Raw genomic sequence first — 20,008 nt, 5'->3', positions numbered from 1 at the left:
GGGCTCTTTATAATACTGGGGGCAGCACACAGGGGTCTATATAATACTGGGGGAGCATACAGGGGGTCTATATAATACTGGGGGAGCACACAGGGGTCTATATACTACTGGGGGCAGCACACAAGGGGTATATACTCCTAGGGGCAGCACACAAGGGGTATATACTACTGGGGCAGCACACAAGGGGTATATACTACTGGGGGCAGCACACAAGGGATATATACTACTGGGGGCAGCGCACAAGGGGTATATACTACTGAAGGCAGCACACAATGGTCTATACTACATTGGGACTGCACAGAGGGGCCTTGCTACTATACTGGGGAACACAGTATAGCTAATAATTAAGTGGGGGCAAAGGGACACCTTAAAACTATGGGGGCACAGAGGGGTGTAACTACTATATAGGGGTACAGTGGACCTAACTACTGTATGTGTTGGAGCCTAAAATGTTTCTCTGGCAGATTCTAGAGAGAGGATTCACAGCCGGGGAAGACTTCAAGGATGGAGAGAAAAAGAAAAAGTGAAGGACTCTCATCAGTGAAGACGCCCCCTGTGAGTCACTGGATGTAACTGCACTCTGTTATAGGGTTGTAGTGATAGTAGTTATTGTGTGGCGGTATTATGAAATAATATAATTGGTGATGTCTTTCTGTTTTGTTCAGAGACAATATGTAATTACTGTATGATGGTAAGAATTTTAAGAGACCAAGACTGCAAACCACACCTGAACTGGAGACAAGAGTGAGGCTGTCTCTGGAAAAAAACAGACATGTTTTTGTAGCGCTGGATAACCCCTTAAGTACTATGGTCCAATGAAGAGTCCGTTGATGGGCTATTTTGACCTTGTCATTCAGCAAACATACATCATGAAAACTTGTACAATGTTACCGGTTAACAGACTGATAATTTGTTAACTGCTAATATGACCCAAGGGGTCGTCTTGTCGGTAAAGCCCCGTTAAGAATGTTATTAATGAAGCAAACTACATAGTGAAAATTCATTGCTGGAAAACATTACGTCAAGCGGCAATAATAAGAGAGGAATACGTAATGACATGGCTGAAAAGCTTTGTGCCCATGAAGTTACCAGCGTAATAGAAGGTTAGTGCTGCTTTGTTGTGCTGAGCGTGCCCTGTGTGCAGAGCTGCAGCGGAGTGCGCTGGATCTGGATGGGTGTCAGGTGACTGGGTCACGCAGCCTCTCTGCATTCAGAGGACTGTGTAAGGGGAGAACAGCTGAGCTGCACTGTGATACCAGCAAGAAACAGCTCTGCTGGGACAACTTTTCACAGGAGGAAGAAAACCCAGGGAGGCCTCAGAAAATGAGCCAGGGTCTGCATATAAAAAGCCAGCAGCAACAAGATGAAGAGGAAGATGACGAGGAGGATGGTATAGCAGGCGTATCAGATTATGAGGATGGACACCCTTTCATGGAAGGAGACTTTGGCAGTGAAGAAGAGGGTAGGAATGCTTAATAAAAGACTGCGATAGATGCTTTATATAGTATATACAGGTTGAATGTACATACACAGTGCATGAACAATCATAATAATAATAGAAATTTATAGAATAAATCACCAACAAGGCAAACGACAATTGTGTATATGTGGTTCTCGCCCCCTTGTATTATATCTATATATAAATGACGTTGGAAAGGTGCAGCTGCATATTTTCATACTATGTGGTGTCCAAAGTGATACACATCATGGGACTTATGTAGATAATTTACATGTATGAGACAGCTCCGTGCTATTTTTTCCTATTTTGCTATTTTTTGCATTTTTGTTTTATTATTATTTTTTTTTATACCTGATAAAATGTTTGAACTCAGATATTGATAACCTGATTTGGCTTATGTGTAGGTGGCCGTGCCTTCTCCTGTAGGTAATTTTGTGGGTTCTTTAACAGTGGAAGGATTTGTCCTGTGGAATGAAGAGGGGTGTGGAGCTGTCAAGAACAGCTGCTATCCTCAATCCCCCAATGTTGGGTATTGTGTGGTGTAATGTGGCCGCCGGCTAAAGTTTCCTTGTTGTGAGCATTTAATGTATGGATAACTGGAATACTTGTGTTTCCAGACTTCAAGAAGAACAAGTATGTAAAGCTTATGTAGTCATTCAATGTATGGCGCTGGCTCGATGTCAGTTGTAGACTGGGAATAATTAGTTAAAGTCTCAGACTTTGGCTGGTGACGGAGACCTAGTACCAGTCATTGTGTTTTGATGTACAGTAGAAGACTTTTGGAGGTACACAACAAAATTAGGGGACGTCATCATCTCTGTTAACCTTTTCTCTGCCATTGCTTTTTTGAACAATTTACCAATTTATACACTTTTGACATACATGAATAAAATGTGAATATTTTTAAAACCCGTCTATTTCCTGAAAGTCTGTATTTGCCAGTTGTAAAATGTACACAGTCTTTTTTATTTTATTTTTTTTAAAACATGCATAAAAACATGTTTGTGGTTAAACATTAAAGATGAGCGAACCTGGAGCATGCTCGAGTCCATCCGAACCCGAATGTTTGGCATTTGATTAGCGGTGGCTGCTGAACTTGGATAAAGCCCTAAGGCTATGTGGAAAACATGGATATAGTCATTGGCTGCATCCATGTTTTCCAGAAAACCTTAGAGCTTTATCCAAGTTCAGCAGCTCCAGCTAATCAAATACCGAACGTTCGGGTTCGGATCGACTCGAACCCGAACCCGGTTCGATTATCTCTATTAAACATCTAACACAAGGGTCGCCTAAGGCTGCTTTCGCACGTTCCTTGGTCTGTCCGTGAAACACGAACGATGCGGACATTATATGCAAGTCCTAGACTGTTTTTTCTCCAGATGTACTAAGAGGCGCCAGACGCAGACACTGCACAAAAATCTACACCTGCCTAGTTTACGCCTGGAAATCTTCATAAACCTTAATAAATTAGGTGCCGGAGGAGGTCACACCTCCTCTCTGTCTTGCTGTGCCCCCCCACTCTCAGGCGAGCAGGGGATACGGCTGTCGTACACCAGGGAGAAGGCAAGAATCTGCTCCTTCTCCTTAAAAAAAATGTCTACCTCAGTATCTATGTATGTATGTACAGGAATTAGTAGACACAGTATTTTCTTACAGAGAAGGTGCATTATAATCCCTCTCAGTATCATGCCATGGAGGAAGTCTCGGTATGTTTTTAGAGATTTATTTAAAGTGTCCCTGTTGTTGCAAAACATTTTTGACCTGTCACAGAGGCATGTCAAAAGTTTTATCAGTCCAGGTCTGAGTGTTCAGACCCCTACCGATCGAGAGATAGAGACGGGAGAAGACTGCACTAAGTGTGGCCCTCTCCTGGCTCTTGATCAGTCGGACTTACAATGGAGTACTATGGAGCTTAGCGCGGTCTTCTTCCGGCTCTATAGCCTGATCGGTCCGGGTCTGAACACTCAGACACGGACCAAACAAAACTTTTTACATGTCTCTATGACATGTCAAAAGTTTTGTGACTCATTAAATAGAAACCACACACTGATTTTTTTTGTTTAAACATAGTTATTTTTAAGTCTTAAAGCAGACCTGTCAGGATTATAAAAATGAACTAGCCATGATTTACCCGATTACCAACTACACATCAGCGCCCTCATAGGGCCGCTTTAAAAGGTGGAATATTTCAATTTTAACTCTGTTTAACTGCACACACTACGAAGACCATACTTTTAAAACTTAAAGGGAACCTTCCTGCTGTTTCATGCTGCCCAAACCAAGGGCATTGTGAAACGAGCACTGGCATCATAGATACAGTGCCCCATTTCCATCTTTGTCCATTTTCCTCATCTTAATTCTTTCAATTCTGTGACAGTATCATTGTGATACCCAGCTACACCTCGTCATTGTGGCTTCTTTAAAGCGACTCTGTACCCACAATCTGTCCCTCCCAAACCACTTGTACCTTCGGATAGCTGCTTTTGATCCAAGATCTGTCCTGGGGTCCGTTCGGCAGTTGATGCAGTTATTGTCCTAAAAAACAACTTTTAAACTTGCAGCCCTGGGTCAAACAGCCGTGGCTTACAGTATCTGTGCCCTAACTTTGCACCACCCCTCCGTCCCTCCTCCCCACCCTCTTCATTATTAGGAATGCCCCTAGAACATTTTCTCCTGTCTGAACATTGCACAGGTACCCTAATGATCCAGCCCATGTGCTGACACAGGTGAGGAATAGGAGACAATCTGCCTGGACTATTCCTAATGATGAGGAGGGCGGGAAGGAGGGACAGGGAGGTTGTGCCAGCCTAATGCATACACAATCTATGCCACACCCATTGGGGACAGGGCTGCAAGTTTAAAAGTAGTTTTTTAGGACATTAACTGCATCACCTGCTGAACGGACCCCAGGACAGATCTTGGATTAAAAGCAGCTATCCGAAGGTACAAGTGGTTTGGGGGGGGGGAGGGGGTCAGATTGTGGGCACAGAGTCGCTTTAACAGTTGAGTCTGAACCAACATCGATGTATCCTTGATGTATTTGATTTTGTAATGGTTTAGCTTTTAAGAACTTGCTAATATAATTGGTATGTTTACATACTAGTTTACGTATATTACGTATGGTATATCCTAGTAAACTACAGTCATGTTGTAACTGATGCCAAAAAACGTAGAAAATAACTTTGCCGTCCTGTGTTGAAATTCCCCTACTCGGGTCTGGCTGTTTCTTCCTCCTTAGCTGGTGCTCCTTATTTGGCTCGGTGAAGAGCTGTAGCAGGTGTTTGCTGAAGAGATTAGTTTAACAAGGGCGGAAGGTCAGTCTAGATTTTCTTTTCTTTACCGCCAGGAGAGACAAGAATATGGAACAACACTGTATAGAAACTAGTTATTATACACCCTGTGTGAATAAGGTTTATTGTGGTCTGTACTGTGCTTTGAACATATGTATTGTAAAATATGGTGTTGTGGCTTTAGTCCAGATTAGGAACACGGTCCTGTTTATTTATTAACCCCCTAAGGGACGCAGCCACTTTGGGCTTAAAGGATCAGTCCCATGTGATTTACACTTAGAGGGATTGTTTTTAAAACAAAATTGTATACTTAAAGGACAATACCGGTAACACCTTTTTTTTCAGTAATTAACACACATTACAAAGTTATATAACTAACGACCTGACGTCCTGACGACCACTGGATCTTCTTTTTTAAAAAAAAAATCGGGGAGAAGGAGCCTGAACCTAACTACTTGCACCTCCCTGCACGTCCTTAGGGCCCTATTCCACCGGACGATTATCGTTCAGATTATCGTTAAATCGTTCAAATCTAAACGATAATCGTTCGGTTAAAATGCAGTTAACGATTAACGACCGGACGAGAAATCGTTGATCGCTTTATAAGACCTGGACCTATTTTTATCGCTGCTCGTTCGCAAAACGTTCGCAAAACGTTCGCATTGAATACGACGTTGTTCGCAATAGATACGAACACAATAGCAAAGAAATAGCGAAGAAGAAACAATTGCAAATACGATCATAAGTAACGATTATCGTTCCATGGAAATGAGTGAACGTTTTCAGGTCTTTCGCAATAGCGGTCGTTTGAGATTGTTAATGATTATGCGAACGATAACCGTCCGGTGGAATAGGGCCGTTAGGTTCAGCCACCTCCTTCCCAGCTCTTTTAAAAAAAATGTTGGTCACTGGACATCTCTTTTGATGATCATAATCATTAATAGCAGCCGTAGGTAGCGTTTATTAGGGGCCGTTCACGCGGAACAGCTATTGTTTATACAGTGCGTGTTTTACAGGAATCCCTAACTTTATAAAACTCTGTAGAAGCTTTGGATTTGATTTTGGATATTGCTATTCTACCTAATAATAATTATGCAGATATTTAGCTTTTTTTTTTTTCTTACTTCAGTTTTAGATTTCACTGATCCCTTCAGCACTGAAGTGAAGCCAAGAATCCTTTTAATGGGATTACGAAGAAGTGGGAAATCCTCCATACAGAAAGTAGTGTTCCATAAGATGTCCCCAAATGAAACTCTTTTTCTTGAAAGTACCAACAAGATTTGCCGGGAAGATGTGTCCAACAGTTCCTTTGTAAACTTTCAGATTTGGGACTTTCCAGGCCAGATTGACTTCTTTGATCCGACATTTGACTATGAAATGATATTTAGAGGAACAGGAGCACTGATATTTGTCATCGACTCACAGGTGACCACTTATTATGTCCATTACTATGTTACAAATGTTATACAGCATGAGACACGATTGGCTGCAGAAAAGATGTATGTAATGAACACAAACTGCAAATATTTTTAAAACTCGCAAATTAAGAAAAATGAAAAAAAAAATAGCAATTATGTGCAATGACTGTTACATCATCCTATAGGGTTTACATACAGCATTCCATATAGTTTATGTATAATGAAGAAAAAGATGCTAGGCACTCAACATTCTGGCTCAATGAGAGACTCTTTATTTATGCAGCAGGAAGGGAGACAGGTGCGCCCCCGCACTTCCTCCTGTCCCCCTTCCTGTTGTATGCTCGCTGCATGACTAAAGAGTCTCTTATTGAGCAAGATCGGTGAGTGCCCAGCATCTGTTTCTTGGTTATACATTGTGTCCACTGTTTCATTGCATGGTGCACCCCTTCAGTCTCTACAGAGTTACTAGCAGCTTTATCCTTTCTGTTGCCAGCGTCCCATGTGTCTCAAGCGGTGCCGACTACTACTGTCATAGTTTACCAGTGCCACAGTTTACATACAGTTACTATGCTAACTTACCACTAAGTCATTCTGTTTTTATGAAGAAAAGAGGCCGTTCAGCGCATCAGGGACTGGAGCAGCATCCCAACCCAGTCACTGACTGGCTGAGCGACCAGTCCATCAGCCGTGTCGTGACGTGTACACCCCAGAGATCCCAGAGCCTGAGGATCCACCGATCACCGCAGGTACGGGGAGAGGTAAGTTAGTACAGTGGTACCTTGGTTTAATAGTAACATGGATTGAGAGCATTTTGCAAGAAGAACTCACAGCTTTTCAAAATTGTAACTTGGTTTATAAGCATTGCTTTGGTTTAAGAGCTCCCTGTACTGGGTGGGAGGGGGAGTGGGGGAGGGGAAAGGTCTGCACAGCGGGGTCTACAGCCTCTGTACCCTGACCCAGAAAGTCTCCCTCACCTTCCAAATCATAGCAGATCCACTTCAGGCTGGGGCTTGTATCAGAGGACTGTAAATCCTCTCTACCCGGACAGAGAGTGCTGCATGTATGTGCCCACATATGTCCTGCTCATTCCTTCATGCTCCCTGCAGTCTCTGTCAGCCATTGTGTTTCCCATCCATTCCTGCTATAATGTGCCTGCACTTACACTCAGCTATACACACTGCTAATATAATGTGCCTGCACTTACACTCAGTCATTCACACTGCTATATAGAAATGTTTCTTTCACTGTCCTCCTGCACAGCTCTGTGATTCTCACTTCCTGATTGGTCCGTGCTGAACCCCCCCCCCCCCCCTTCCCCATTGCTGTCATGTGACCACACAGACCTCTGACAGCAGTCCTTCTTCTCTATTCTAGCCTGTTGTACTACACTACTACATTATGGGGATCTGCAGTTCCATCCTGTATCTACAAACTGCTGCTGTTTTTCAAATTTATGCACTTACTTTACATTATAATCCACATGCTGATTGCTATACTGTACAGTAACTTATAATATCACATATCCAGCTGTTTCTAAATGTTTGTTTCATTAGTTTTACATGTTATTTAGAATACCTTTTTCGAATTTTTAAAGGGGAACTATGCTGGTTAGACAAATCTAATTTGCTTATAGCCCCTTATAGCACCAGGGCCGCTAATGAGGAAAATATGTGTCTTACCTTCCTCCTTTGGTGCTGGTCCCGCGCTGTTAAGCCCCTGCTCCGACTGAAAGGAGCAAACGAGCGCTTGCTCCTAGTTCCCCGCTCGCTGCCGCCGCTATTCCACGCGGCAGCAGCGAGTGGGTGAGTGCGGGAGGGGCCTCGGGAGGTGCAGGGGGGCTGCCCGGATGATCGCTAGATCGTCCAGGCAGCCCATAGCATACAGCAGCGGTCTGCTGCTGCCGATCGTTGCTGTATGAGTCATTTGTCTTTCAACATCTTTGAAAGACAAATGACGCAACGATCAGCCGTCATGAACGATGTCTGCTAATCGATGCCTTCTGTTTCACTGGATGATTACGGACGATAATCGTTCCGTGGAATAGGGCCTTTAGTCGGGCAAACTCTGATCCGGACCACCCCTAGGAGCACTGCCGTGTCATCCGGCCCATCCCCTCTAATGATAATAAATGGAGCGGGCAGGTTGGATAACACAGCAGTGCTCCTAAAGGTGCTCCACAGGAGAGTTTACCTTGACTAACAGCGCGGCACCAGCGCAGGGGAGGAAGGTAAAAGACATACCTTCCTCCTCAGCATCCTGGGCACTATAGGGGGCTATCAGCAGGTTATATTCGTCTAACCAGCTGATAGTTCCCCTTTAAGGCATCCGTTTCATATATTGCAGACTTTGTATGCCTCTGGGCTTGTTACTTCCTTTTCTTCCCTGCTTAGATAAAGTATTTAATTAAGTGAAGCACAGATATTTTCTACATTTCTAAGCAGGTTTTATCTTTTTCCAGGATGATTATATGGAGGCTCTTGCTAGATTACATCTTACTGTGACCAGCGCCTACAAAGTCAATCCTGACATTAACTTCGAGATTTTTATCCACAAAGTAGACGGTCTGTCAGATGATCACAAAATAGAAACTCAAAGAGATATACACCAGAGGGCAAATGATGATCTCACTGATGCCGGACTGGAGAAAATACACCTCAGGTGAGCCAGTCAGGACAATCTCCTATGAACACTATAAGGGGGCATATTTGTGCCCTTCTTACTGATGCAAATCCTGGCCTGACCATGGGTCTGATCACCCAGACTAACAAGACCTATGACGCTGTTAGCTTGGGTGATTAGACCTGCAGTCTGACCCGGATTTGCAGCAGGCATGAGTGTTAGGGCAAGGGCCCTATTAAACGGGACCATTATCGTGGGGAAAATCGTTATATAGTTCAAATTCAAACGAAAATCGCTCCGTGTAATTGCAGATAGCAATCAAAAAATCGATTGTGTGTCGTAATCTTTCATTTAAATCGGACCAAAAAATCATCGTCAATAGTTCGCTAATCTTTCAGTGTTATGCTGCGTTTACATGTAACGATTATCGTGCGAATTTGCGCGATAACGATCGAATTCGAACTATAATCGTATGTGTAAACACAGCAAACGATCAAACCACGAGCGAGAAACTGTTCATTTTGATCTTTGAACATGTTCTCAAATCGTCGTTGATCGTTCGCAAAAAATTCGCAGATCTTTCCGTGTGAACAGTCGTTCGCCGATTTAACCAATGTGTGAGATAGGCTTAAGCGATCACAAAACGATCGCAAAACGAATTTTCCGGACGATATGTCGCACCGTCTAAACGCTGATTGTTATGAAAAAAAAATTGTTACTCCGACATCGTTAATCGTACGATCGGGCCAATTATCGTTTCGTGTAAACGCAGCATACAGTAATTCCACATAGTTCGATCTTTTTCTGGGATCAGATGGAGTAAATGATTATAGTCACGATCGTTATAACGATAGTTACTAATGACTATCGATCCGTGTAATATGGTTAACGATTTCAGGTTAGCTATAAACGATCCTGTTTGTGATCGTTTATCGTTAAAAATCGTTTCGTCTAATAGGACCCTTACAGCGACAAGTGCCTGTATTAGACTCATGTGAATGTAGCAGTACTTACTAGGGTTGAGCGAACCTATCAAAATGTTCAGGTTTAGTGATGTTATCTGAACCCGATGTTCAGCATTTGATTGTCCACAACTGCTAGGGAAAACATAGATACAGCAATAGGCTATGTTCACACATTTTTTTAATTAATCATGGCCATTGTTGCACTTCGCAACTTGTAATTTACTTCTATTTAAAAATCTCCAGTCTTCTAGTACTCATCAGCTGCTGTATGTCTTGCAGGAAGTGGTGTATTCTCTCCAGTCTGACACATTGCTCTCTACTGCTACCTCTGTCAGGAACTGTCCAGAGCAGGAGAAGTTTTCTATAGGGATTTGCTACTTCTCTGGACAGTTCCTGTCATGGACAGAGATGTCAGCAGAGAGCACTGTGTTAGACTGGAGAGAATACACCACTTCCTGCAGGACATACAGCAGCTGATAAGTACTGGAAGACTAGAGATTTTTTAAATAGAAAGAAAACACAAATTTATATAACTTTTTGAAACCAGTTGATTTAACCTCTTCAAGACAGAGCCCTTTGATGCACAAAAGTCTGGGTCAAATTAATGCAATGTTCCTCCCCGCCTTGGGGGTTAGGGTGTCATTTTTTGTAATTTTTTTTTTTAATTATTTTTTTTGTATTTTAAACTTTTGTGGGGGGGGGTATAAGGTTTTTTTTTAATACTTTTAAAAACTTTTTTATTACACTTTTTTAAACACTTTTATTTACTGTAAAATATGCAATCATTAGATTGCATATACTGATCTATGCTATCCCATAGCATAGATTAGTGTTATCGGCGATCTATGTATAGAGCCTGCCTGAGAGCAGACTCTACACACAGATCGCGGATCCGACAGAACAGAGGTAAGGAGCTTACCCCGCCTGTCAGCACATGCTATCAGGCCCCCCTGCAGCCGATGCTTGATCTGTCACTGAGCTCCTTAAACGCCGCGATCGCTGTAGATTGCGGCGTTTAAAGGGTTAATAAGACTCTCATTACCTGCAGCCCCGGAGACTGATGTGAGCGGGATCGCTCTCTCTGCAGCGCTCCCACTCACATCAATAACCCCGTTAGTACAGGAATGTATATATATACATATATATATATATATATATATATATATATATATATACCTTCTGCACGGGGTATTGCAGTAGGAACGTACAGTATATATACATATTACTGACACAAAGGGGTTAAAATAAAAAGATTTTCACCGGAGTACCCCTTTAATGCAGTGAGAAGTCCTCTTTCTATTTTCTTGGGACAGTCTACTACTTTAGCACCAATCTTCTAGTTAACTATAATAGGGCCAGATAAAAACAGTAACAATCTTACTGAAATTGTGGTGAGGACTGCCTATGCCCCGTGCCCCGACTATAAGTGCTGTGGATAACACAACATTAACAAAACTATTAAACTATATTATTTGCTTTTCTTTCTTTTCCAGCTTTTACCTTACTAGTATCTATGACCATTCGATCTTTGAGGCTTTCAGCAAGGTTGTACAAAAACTAATTCCACAACTTCCAACATTAGAGAACTTGCTGAACATATTTATATCCGTAAGTAACTTTTTCAATAATGGAATGGCTGTGGCCTTTAGGGTATCAACTGAGGGGTCAACCTGATCATTGGTGACACCAATGATCAGGTTGACCCTTCATTCATAAGTAACTGTAAAATACAGATTTATCAAACATGGTGTAAAGTGAAACTGGCTCAGTTGCCCCTAGCAACCAATCAGATTCCACCTTTTATTCCTCACAGACTCTTTGGAAAATGAAAGGTGGAATCTGATTGGTTGCTAGGGGCAACTGAGTCAGTTTCACTTTACACCATGTTCGATAAATCTCCCCCATGGATTAAGATGCACTAAATAAGTGGTGTGAGGGTCTATTAAATGCATCTGCGCTACAGCTACATTCACAGTCATAGTCTAATCATAAGTTAGGGAATTTCCGCATAGACTTCAAGTGGATTCCGCCAGGCGGCCTCTGCTTGAAGTTTCACCAGTTCCTTAGACTCAATGAGATTTGCCGTCTGCCCAAAGAATTGACATGTCAGAATAAATTATATAAATTATCTATACACATATATCAATGTTCCTTTAAAGGGGAACTATCAGCAGGTTAGACGAATCTAGCCTACTCAATGCCCCCTATAGCGCTGGCGACGCTGAGGAGGGAGGTAAGTGTCTTACTTTCCTCATCGGCGCCGGTCCCGCACTGTTAGTTGGCGTAATCTTTGGCTGGGAGCACTGCCCCGCCCCCACAGCATCATTCAGCCCGCCCACTCCATTGATCAGAGAGACACGTCAAACGTTTTCATTGGTCCTGGTCTGGTGAGCGTTCAGACCGTTACCGATCGCGCGTTGGGAATAGAGAGTCCTTCTCTCGCTCTGTGTCACGTGACGAGTCAGACTCGTAACAATGTACAGTGAGTCTATGAGGCCGTCTCTTTTCACTAACATACAGCGGAACGTACGGGGGGAAGCTGTGGGTTTTTTTCCCTGTTCATTTTCACGATCGGTTAGGGTCTAAAACTTCTGACATGTCTCCCTATGTCAAAAGTTTTTTTTTATAACAACAGAGACACTTAAGTTTTGTCAATTTCTTATAGAGAGCAGATGTGTCCACCATTTATTTTCATGACTTTCCAGCGACAAAGCTTTTTTACAAATATGTAGGATATACTGTACAGTATACTGTCACTTTGCACCATACTACAAATACACATCTAAAGGAGAAGTTCAGCGAATTATAAAATCCAGCAGCGGGGAAATTGATTACAGGTACTAACTTACCTCTCCCCATGCCCGCGATCAGCGGCAGGACTGGCTTCAGGACCCCCACCAGGCTCCGGGATCTCCGGAGCTGACATGTCACGACCCGGCTGATGGACTGACTGCTTAGCCAGTTAGTGATTGAGGCGGGGCAATGCTTCAGTCACTGATTGGCTAAGTGGCCAGTCCATCAGCCGGGACAGGCCTTCCAGCAGGGGTCCAGCAGCGGATCCCGCCACTCACCGCAGGCATGGGGAGAGGTAAGTGCATACTTGTAATCATTTTCGCCCCTGCTAGCTGCAGGATTTTATAATCTTCTGGACTTCTCCTTTAATTCTCGTAGTCTTTCCAACCCACAGCTTTATCATATGATCCCCTCTTGTAGTTAGCGAGTATATTGTAAGCTGACATTTCTACTTGTACTTACATACAAAAGCTGTACTGTATGAGATGCCTATAATTCTTTGTATTACTCCTACTTGTTTTTCTTCCTTACAGAATTCTGGGATTGAGAAAGCATTCCTGTTTGATGTAGTTAGCAAAATCTACATAGCAACAGACAGTACCCCTGTGGATATGCAGACATATGAATTGTGCTGTGACATGATTGATGTAGTCATTGACATCTCTTGTATCTATGGGTATGTCTTTATTGCTCCGGCTTATTTAGATCATATTTCATAGTTGTATAATGCATTGCTTTAGTAACCTAAGCATGCAGTAATAAGTCCAAAATATAGTATACATGGTGGGTGCCATGGTTGTGGGCTTTTAACTATCTAAATGCTTCAACCAAAGCATCTAGGCTGGGAGCAGTAACAGTATTGCCGGGAGTAGTCGTAGCAGCTGTAGGGCTGGGAGTAGTAGTAGCAGAAGTAGGGCTGGGAGTAGTAGTAGCAGTATTGCTGGGAGTAGTAGTAGCTGTAGGGTTTGGGAGTAGTAGTAGCAGAAGTAGGGCTGGAAGTAGTAGTAGCAGTAGGGCTGGGAGTAGTAGTAACGGGAGTAGTAGTAGCAGTAGGGTTGGGAGTAGTAGTAGCAGTAGGGCTGGGAGTAGTAGTAACAGTAGTGATGGGAGTAGTAGTAGCAGTAGGGGTGGGAGTAGTAGTAACGGGAGTAGTAGTAGCAGTAGGGTTGGGAGTAGTAGTAGCAGTAGGGCTGGGAGTAGTAGTAACGGGAGTAGTAGTAGCAGTAGGGTTGGGAGTAGTAGTAGCAGTAGGGCTGGGAGTAGTAGTAACAGTAGTGATGGGAGTAGTAGTAGCAGTAGGGGTGGGAGTAGTAGTAGCTGTAGGGCTGGGAGTAGTAGTAGCTGTAGGGCTGAGAGTTGTAGTAGCAGTAGGGCTGGGAGTAGTAGTAACAGTAGTGATGGGAGTAGTAGTAGCAGTAGGGGTGAGAGTAGTAGTAGCTGCAGGGTCGGGAGTAGTAGTAGCAGGAGGGTTGGGAGAAGTAATTTCAGTTACAAGCAGGTATGGTGGGGGAGGGACAGGGTGTCATGTTGGGTGGCTTAGGTGGCTGTATTTCACCTGCTCATCACGCCGATCTTAGTCCTTCGGGCCGGCTGCTACTACTGTGGACTGGATCCTCTGTGCTGGATGCTGCAGCGCTGCTCTTCAGGATGGAAGTGTTTTTAATTAAAAAAAAAATAATAAAAACTGAACACAAGAACTAGGGGGTACAATCTAAGGTTAGTTGTGGGAAAGATCAGAAGCAACACAAGAAATATTATTTTACTAAAAGAGTAGTCGATGCTTGGAACAAACTTCCAGCAGACGTGGTTGGTAAATCTATAGTAAGTGAATGTAAACCTGCCTGGGATAAACCTATATCTATTGTAAGATAACAAGAAGGGAAATCCTAAAAGGGCGGCTAGATGGAGAAAGTGGTCTTTTTTCTGATGACAGTCTTCTAATATTATATTATTGCTTGTACTACATACATTTTTCTTGCATTGTTTCTATGCTTGCTTACTCTATTTCCTTTTCTCTCACTAGGTTGACAGGAGCAGGCACACCATATGATAAAGAATCACAGGCAATTATCAAATTAAACAATACCACTGTTTTGTATTTAAAGGAAGTGACAAAATTCCTGGCTCTTGTATGTTTTGTGAGAGAGGAGAGTTTTGAAAGGAAAGGTAAATTGTTTGCTGAACAAGAATGATAACTCTGTATTCAAAGAGCAATACAGCAATGCATGGATTGTGCTGTAGGTCCATGGTATGAGCATAATATGAGCATGGTATATTGCGAGTATAATTCATTCCGTGACTGCCCTTGTAATCCAAATCACTCTTAAACCAAAGCAAATTTTCCCATAAGAAATAATTGATATACAGACAATTGGTTCCTAAACCCAAAAATAATGATTTTTATTCTGAATAACATGTAAGACAAATTAAACAAATATTTAGAAACAGCAGAATATGTGATATTATAAGTTACTGTACAGCAATCAGCATGTGGAGTATAATGTAAAGTAAGTGCATAAACATGATAACACAGCAGCAGTTTGTAGATACAGGATGGAGCTGCAGATCCCCATAATGCAGTAGTGTAGTGCAACAGACTAGAATAGAGAAGCAGGGCTGCTGTCAGAGGTCCGTGTGGTCACATGACAGCAATGGGGAAGGGGGGTGTTCAGCATGGACCAATTAGGAAGTGAGAAACACAGAGCTGTGCAGGAGCACAGTGACAGAAAGCTCTCTATACAGCAGTGTGAATGGCTGAGTGTAAGTGCAGGCACATTATACAATCATTACAGGAATGGAGAAGATGGGAAACGCAAGGCATGACAGAGACTGCAGGGAGCATGAAGGAATGAGCAGGGCACAGTATAGCAGCACTCTCTGTCCGGGGAGAGAGAGGTAACAGCTAAGAAGATATTACCTAAACAGTCCTGTTCCCTGATGTAAGCCCCAGTCCGAAGGGCATCTGCTATGATTTAGAAGGTGGGGGAGAATTTCTGGGTCAGAGTACAGTGCTGTAGACCCTGCTATGCAGACCATGCCCCTTCACCACCTTCCTTCAGTACAGGGAGCTCTTAAACCAAAGCAATGCTCTTAAACCAAATTTCAATTTTAAAAAATGGTGAGCTCTTCTTGCAAAGTTCTCTCATTCCAAGTCACTTTTAGGGTGCCTTCACACGGAAATCACGCTGCGAGTTTTGCACCGTGATTCGCTATGAGGTAAGGTCCTGGCAGGTCCCTGTGAATACATACTCGCAGCGATCTGAAAGACCACTGCGAGTATGTAATTCACCCACCCCCTTAACCGCTTAATCGGCTCCCGCTGTCTATATTACCTGTCTCCTTGCTGCACAGGGTCCCAGCTTCCTGCTGTTCCGCCCAGCCAATCAGTGGCTTCGGCTGGGCAACACACTGATAAACTGGGCGGTGCGGCTTTCAGACCGCTGCGAGTATGTGTTCAGAGACCTGCCAGGACTTTACCTAGTAGCGGATCTCGCTGCAAAACTCGCAGCGAGATTTCTGCTGTGAGTCGTCCTGTGTGAAGGCACTCTTAAACTAAGCTACCACTGTATTATAATGTGCTTGAGGTTAGGGATGAGAGACTTTATAGTACTAGTGAATAGCTTTTCTAGGCTCTGTTCTAAGCTCTGTTCTGCTGTGTGTGCCTGGAACTGGGAGACGTTTCCCAGGACTAGATCCAGCTTTTCCAGACACCCAGAGAGGAGCGGCATAGAGTTCTAAGGCAGCAGCCTGATAAGCCGACCGCCGAGCCTAGAGAAGTGATTTGCGTCGCTAGTACTGAAAATTCGTAAATCCCTACATAAGGTCTGAGGAGGGTTCCTCCTTAAGGGTCTATCCACACGTACCGCATTTCAGTCGATTTCACGCTGCAAATTTTCGCTGTGAAATCCGCTGCGATACTATTTAAGTCAATGGCACATTGTTTTGGAGCAGTTTATTATTATAAAGGTTAGAAATTTAAAAAAAAGAAAAACTAAACAACAACACATTTCCAATCTGCAAATAAAAGACTACAGGTCCATTTGAGAAAATCCATAATCTGTATTTCATGTCAGCACATTGTGTGAGCTAATCCAGCTCAAAGCATTATGTGAGCTGTTAGAGGCTCGGAGATAAAACCCACAACCAAAGTGATGTTATTTTCTGTTCCTACAATCCATGAAGATGTTTTACTCCTTTCTTCTATGAGAATAACCCACCTCTTATGTACCAGCATTCATTACAATCCTGTGGCATTATTTCTTAAAGGATCCGAACACATTTTTAATTTGGCTTTTTATAGCAAATAGCAATTTTTAAGAAACATTAAATAGAGGTTTAACAGTAAAAATCTGATGATAGCAGAAGGCGGTCCAGTACATGTTTAAAGAGGCTTTCCACTCAAACATAACTTTTGATATGTTGCTGCCCATGGTAAGGCTAACAATTCCTTCCATACTTGTTATTATCTATTCAGTCTCCTTTCCCCAGTTCTTAGTTGCTGCTTTCTGCTGAAGACACAAAAAACTGTATGTGAGTTTTCTCTCTGTCTTCCCCTCCCCCCCCCCTCTCTTCTGAGACGGCTGATGTAAACAAGTTCCTGACTAGCTTTATCTGCAACATTGTAGCATTTTTCTAATGCTGGGAGGGTTAATCACAGTGAGTTCATCAACAAAAAATTCCAAAGTGCAAAATTGCGCATTTTTGGCCGCATCAAATCCAGAAAATTTTTTATAAAAAGTGATCAAAAAGTCGTATATGCGCAATCAAGGTAACGATAGAAAGTACATGTCATGGCGCAAACAATGACACCTGACACAGCCCCATAGACCAAAGGATAACAGCGCTATAAGCCTGGGAATGGAGCGATTTTAAGGAACATATATTTGTTAACAATGGTTTGAATTTTTTACAGGCCATCAGATACAAGAAAAGTTATACATGTTGTATATCGTTGTAATCGTAACGACTTGAGGAACATGCATAACAAGTCAGTTTTACCCCAGGGCGAACGGCTTAAATGCAAAACTCCCCGAAATCAAAACAAATTCCTTTTTTTTTCCATTTGACAGCGCAAATGATTTTTTTCCAGTTTCGCAGCATATGTTATGGAAAAATAATGCCTGTCATTGCAAAGTACAATTGGTTTAGCAAAAAATAAGGGTTCATGTGGGTCTCTAGGTGAAAAAATGCAAGCGCTATGGCCTTTTAAACATAAAGTGGAAAAAGCAAAAGTGCAAAAACGAAAATTGGCTTTGACCTTAAGGGGTTAAACATGGGCAGCAACATATTAAAAGTTATGTTTGAGTGGAATACCCCTTTAATTAAATGCACCATAGTTTAATAGAAAAAGAAAAAAACTAATTATATATCTGCTCATTCTTAGGGTATGTGCACATTACGGAATTTGCACGAACATTTTTAAGCTGAGGCCGTGCAGACTCTGCTTGAAATTTCTGTGCAAATGCCGTAGTGTCCACAAACCCTTAAAAATAAAGATCTACAAGATTTCTTACTAAAGTTTTTTTTTTTTTTTGTTTGTTTACAGGTTTAATAGATTACAATTTCCATTGCTTTCGTAAGGCAATTCAGGAAGTGTTTGAGGTAAGGGTGAAAGTGCTCAGATCTCGCAAACACCTAAATCAAATTCGAAAGAGCAGAAGAGTCGTCTCCAATGGCACACCGAGAACTTCAATGCAGTGAGGAAGCATTTGAAAAAAACAGCTTGTTCTGATTGGATTCGACCCTTTACCTCTTCCGTACCTGCCAAACGATAATTCTAAGCCTGAAGACTCTTTATAAGAGACTAACTTATAGACAATAATGGTCATGTGTCCTATGATAAATACATCCAACAGGTGTAGTAGTAATAATAGATCACCAGGGAGATTGCACCATGATGTCATGTGGAATAAGGGAAACACTAAAGTCCTATTAGGCTTGGGCTACAAGGCAGCATATGGCTGTGTCCCATAAGATCACAATACTTGTGCTCCTGAATTCTCAACTTAAGATGGCGATTGTGGTCATGCAGAAATCCAGCAGGTTTGGATTTCTGCCGACAGTTGAGTCCCAGTAATTTGCAGGTCGCAGCATGGCCATGTCTACTATCACTAGCAGCATTATCCTGAGGTTTTATGCCACAGAGTCACAAGTATCCTTAAGGCCGACCTATCAGCTGGAAACATGGGGCATAAATAAGCCCATAGCTAGATAGTCATAGCTATTTGCCATGATTCTGGGCATACCATCTCCATAGTCCTTACCATACCATGATGGACATACCCTCTCCATAGTCCTTACTATCCGATGATGGGCATACCATCTCCACAGTCCTTACCATACCATGATGAGCATACATCTCCATAGTCCTTACCATACCATGATGGGCATACCTTCTCCATAGTCCTTACTATCCGATGAGGGCCATACCATCTCCACAGTTCTCACCATACCATGAAGGGCATACCATCTCCATAGTCCTTACTATCCGATGATGGGCAAACCATCTCCACAGTTCTCACCATACCATGAAGGGCATACCCTCTCCATAGTCCTTACCATCCGATGAGGGCCATACCATCCCCAAAGTCCTTACCATACCATGATGGGCATACCATCTCCACAGTCCTTACCATCCGATGATGGCCATACCATCTTCACAGTCCTTATCATACCATGATGGCCATACCATCCCCATTGTCATTTCCTTTTTGTTAATATGCAGAGGAGTCTCAAGTGCCCAGGAGGCATTTACTAGCATGGCAAGAGTCTAGAACTAACCTGCCCATCCCCTATTCACCATCCTCTGGCACTTTTGCATATGCTTACCCCTCTTTAATTTACAGGGGGCAAGGAGGTGGTGAATAATAAGGGATGAGCCAGCTAAGTGAACTCTTGCCTTGCTGTGAAACAACCCCTGGGCACTTAAAGTGTACCTGTCATTATAACTTTCAAAGACTAAATCAACAGTAGATGTGAAATAAAGAAAGTTTGCAATATTAATATCATTATTTTTTTGTTATCATGCTGTAAAACAAAGCTGTACTTACCAGAAATACAGGTCCAGTCTCCTGAAGTCAGATTTTTAATTTTGTGCTGGTTTAAAAATAGACACTAAACACATCTGGTCTGTACAGAAAGTCACGTCTCAATGTGTCTGTCAGTCACGAAAAGTCAGAACACAGGAAATGCCGTGTCTTCCATGATAACAAAAAAAATAATGAATGTAAATTGCAAAATTGCTTTATATCACATCTACTGTTGATTTAGGTTTTGAACGATAGTGACACTTTAAAGGACAACTCCGGCCAAAACTATTTTTTAACATGTTATTACTTATGGAAAGTTAGACAAATTTCTAATGTACATTAATTATGGGAAATGCACATATAGGGCTATTTCCCTTAATTTAGTAGATCAGGGAGACTTCAGATTCTCTAAAAAAAAGTGACGTCACGAACCGGG

At 42.4% G+C, this 20,008-nt stretch overlaps 1 protein-coding gene across 1 annotated transcript; it reads left to right on the top strand.

The window, feature by feature from the left end:
- The first annotated feature begins 1,198 nt into the window (after positions 1 to 1,198).
- Positions 1,199 to 19,707, top strand: RRAGD (Ras related GTP binding D). The gene is made up of 7 exons (XM_069973572.1): positions 1,199 to 1,462; positions 5,879 to 6,174; positions 8,626 to 8,825; positions 11,245 to 11,359; positions 13,078 to 13,220; positions 14,568 to 14,710; positions 18,090 to 19,707. Exons 1-7 carry the CDS (start codon positions 1,324 to 1,326, stop codon positions 18,242 to 18,244), a joined length of 1,191 nt encoding a protein of 396 aa, XP_069829673.1. The 5' UTR covers positions 1,199 to 1,323; the 3' UTR covers positions 18,245 to 19,707.
- The last annotated feature ends 301 nt before the right edge of the window (positions 19,708 to 20,008 follow it).

This window comes from Dendropsophus ebraccatus, chromosome 6 (genome assembly GCF_027789765.1).
Source record: "Dendropsophus ebraccatus isolate aDenEbr1 chromosome 6, aDenEbr1.pat, whole genome shotgun sequence".
In the NCBI taxonomy this organism is placed as follows: Eukaryota; Metazoa; Chordata; class Amphibia; order Anura; family Hylidae; genus Dendropsophus; species Dendropsophus ebraccatus.
This window is presented reverse-complemented; position numbering and strand designations above follow the sequence as displayed.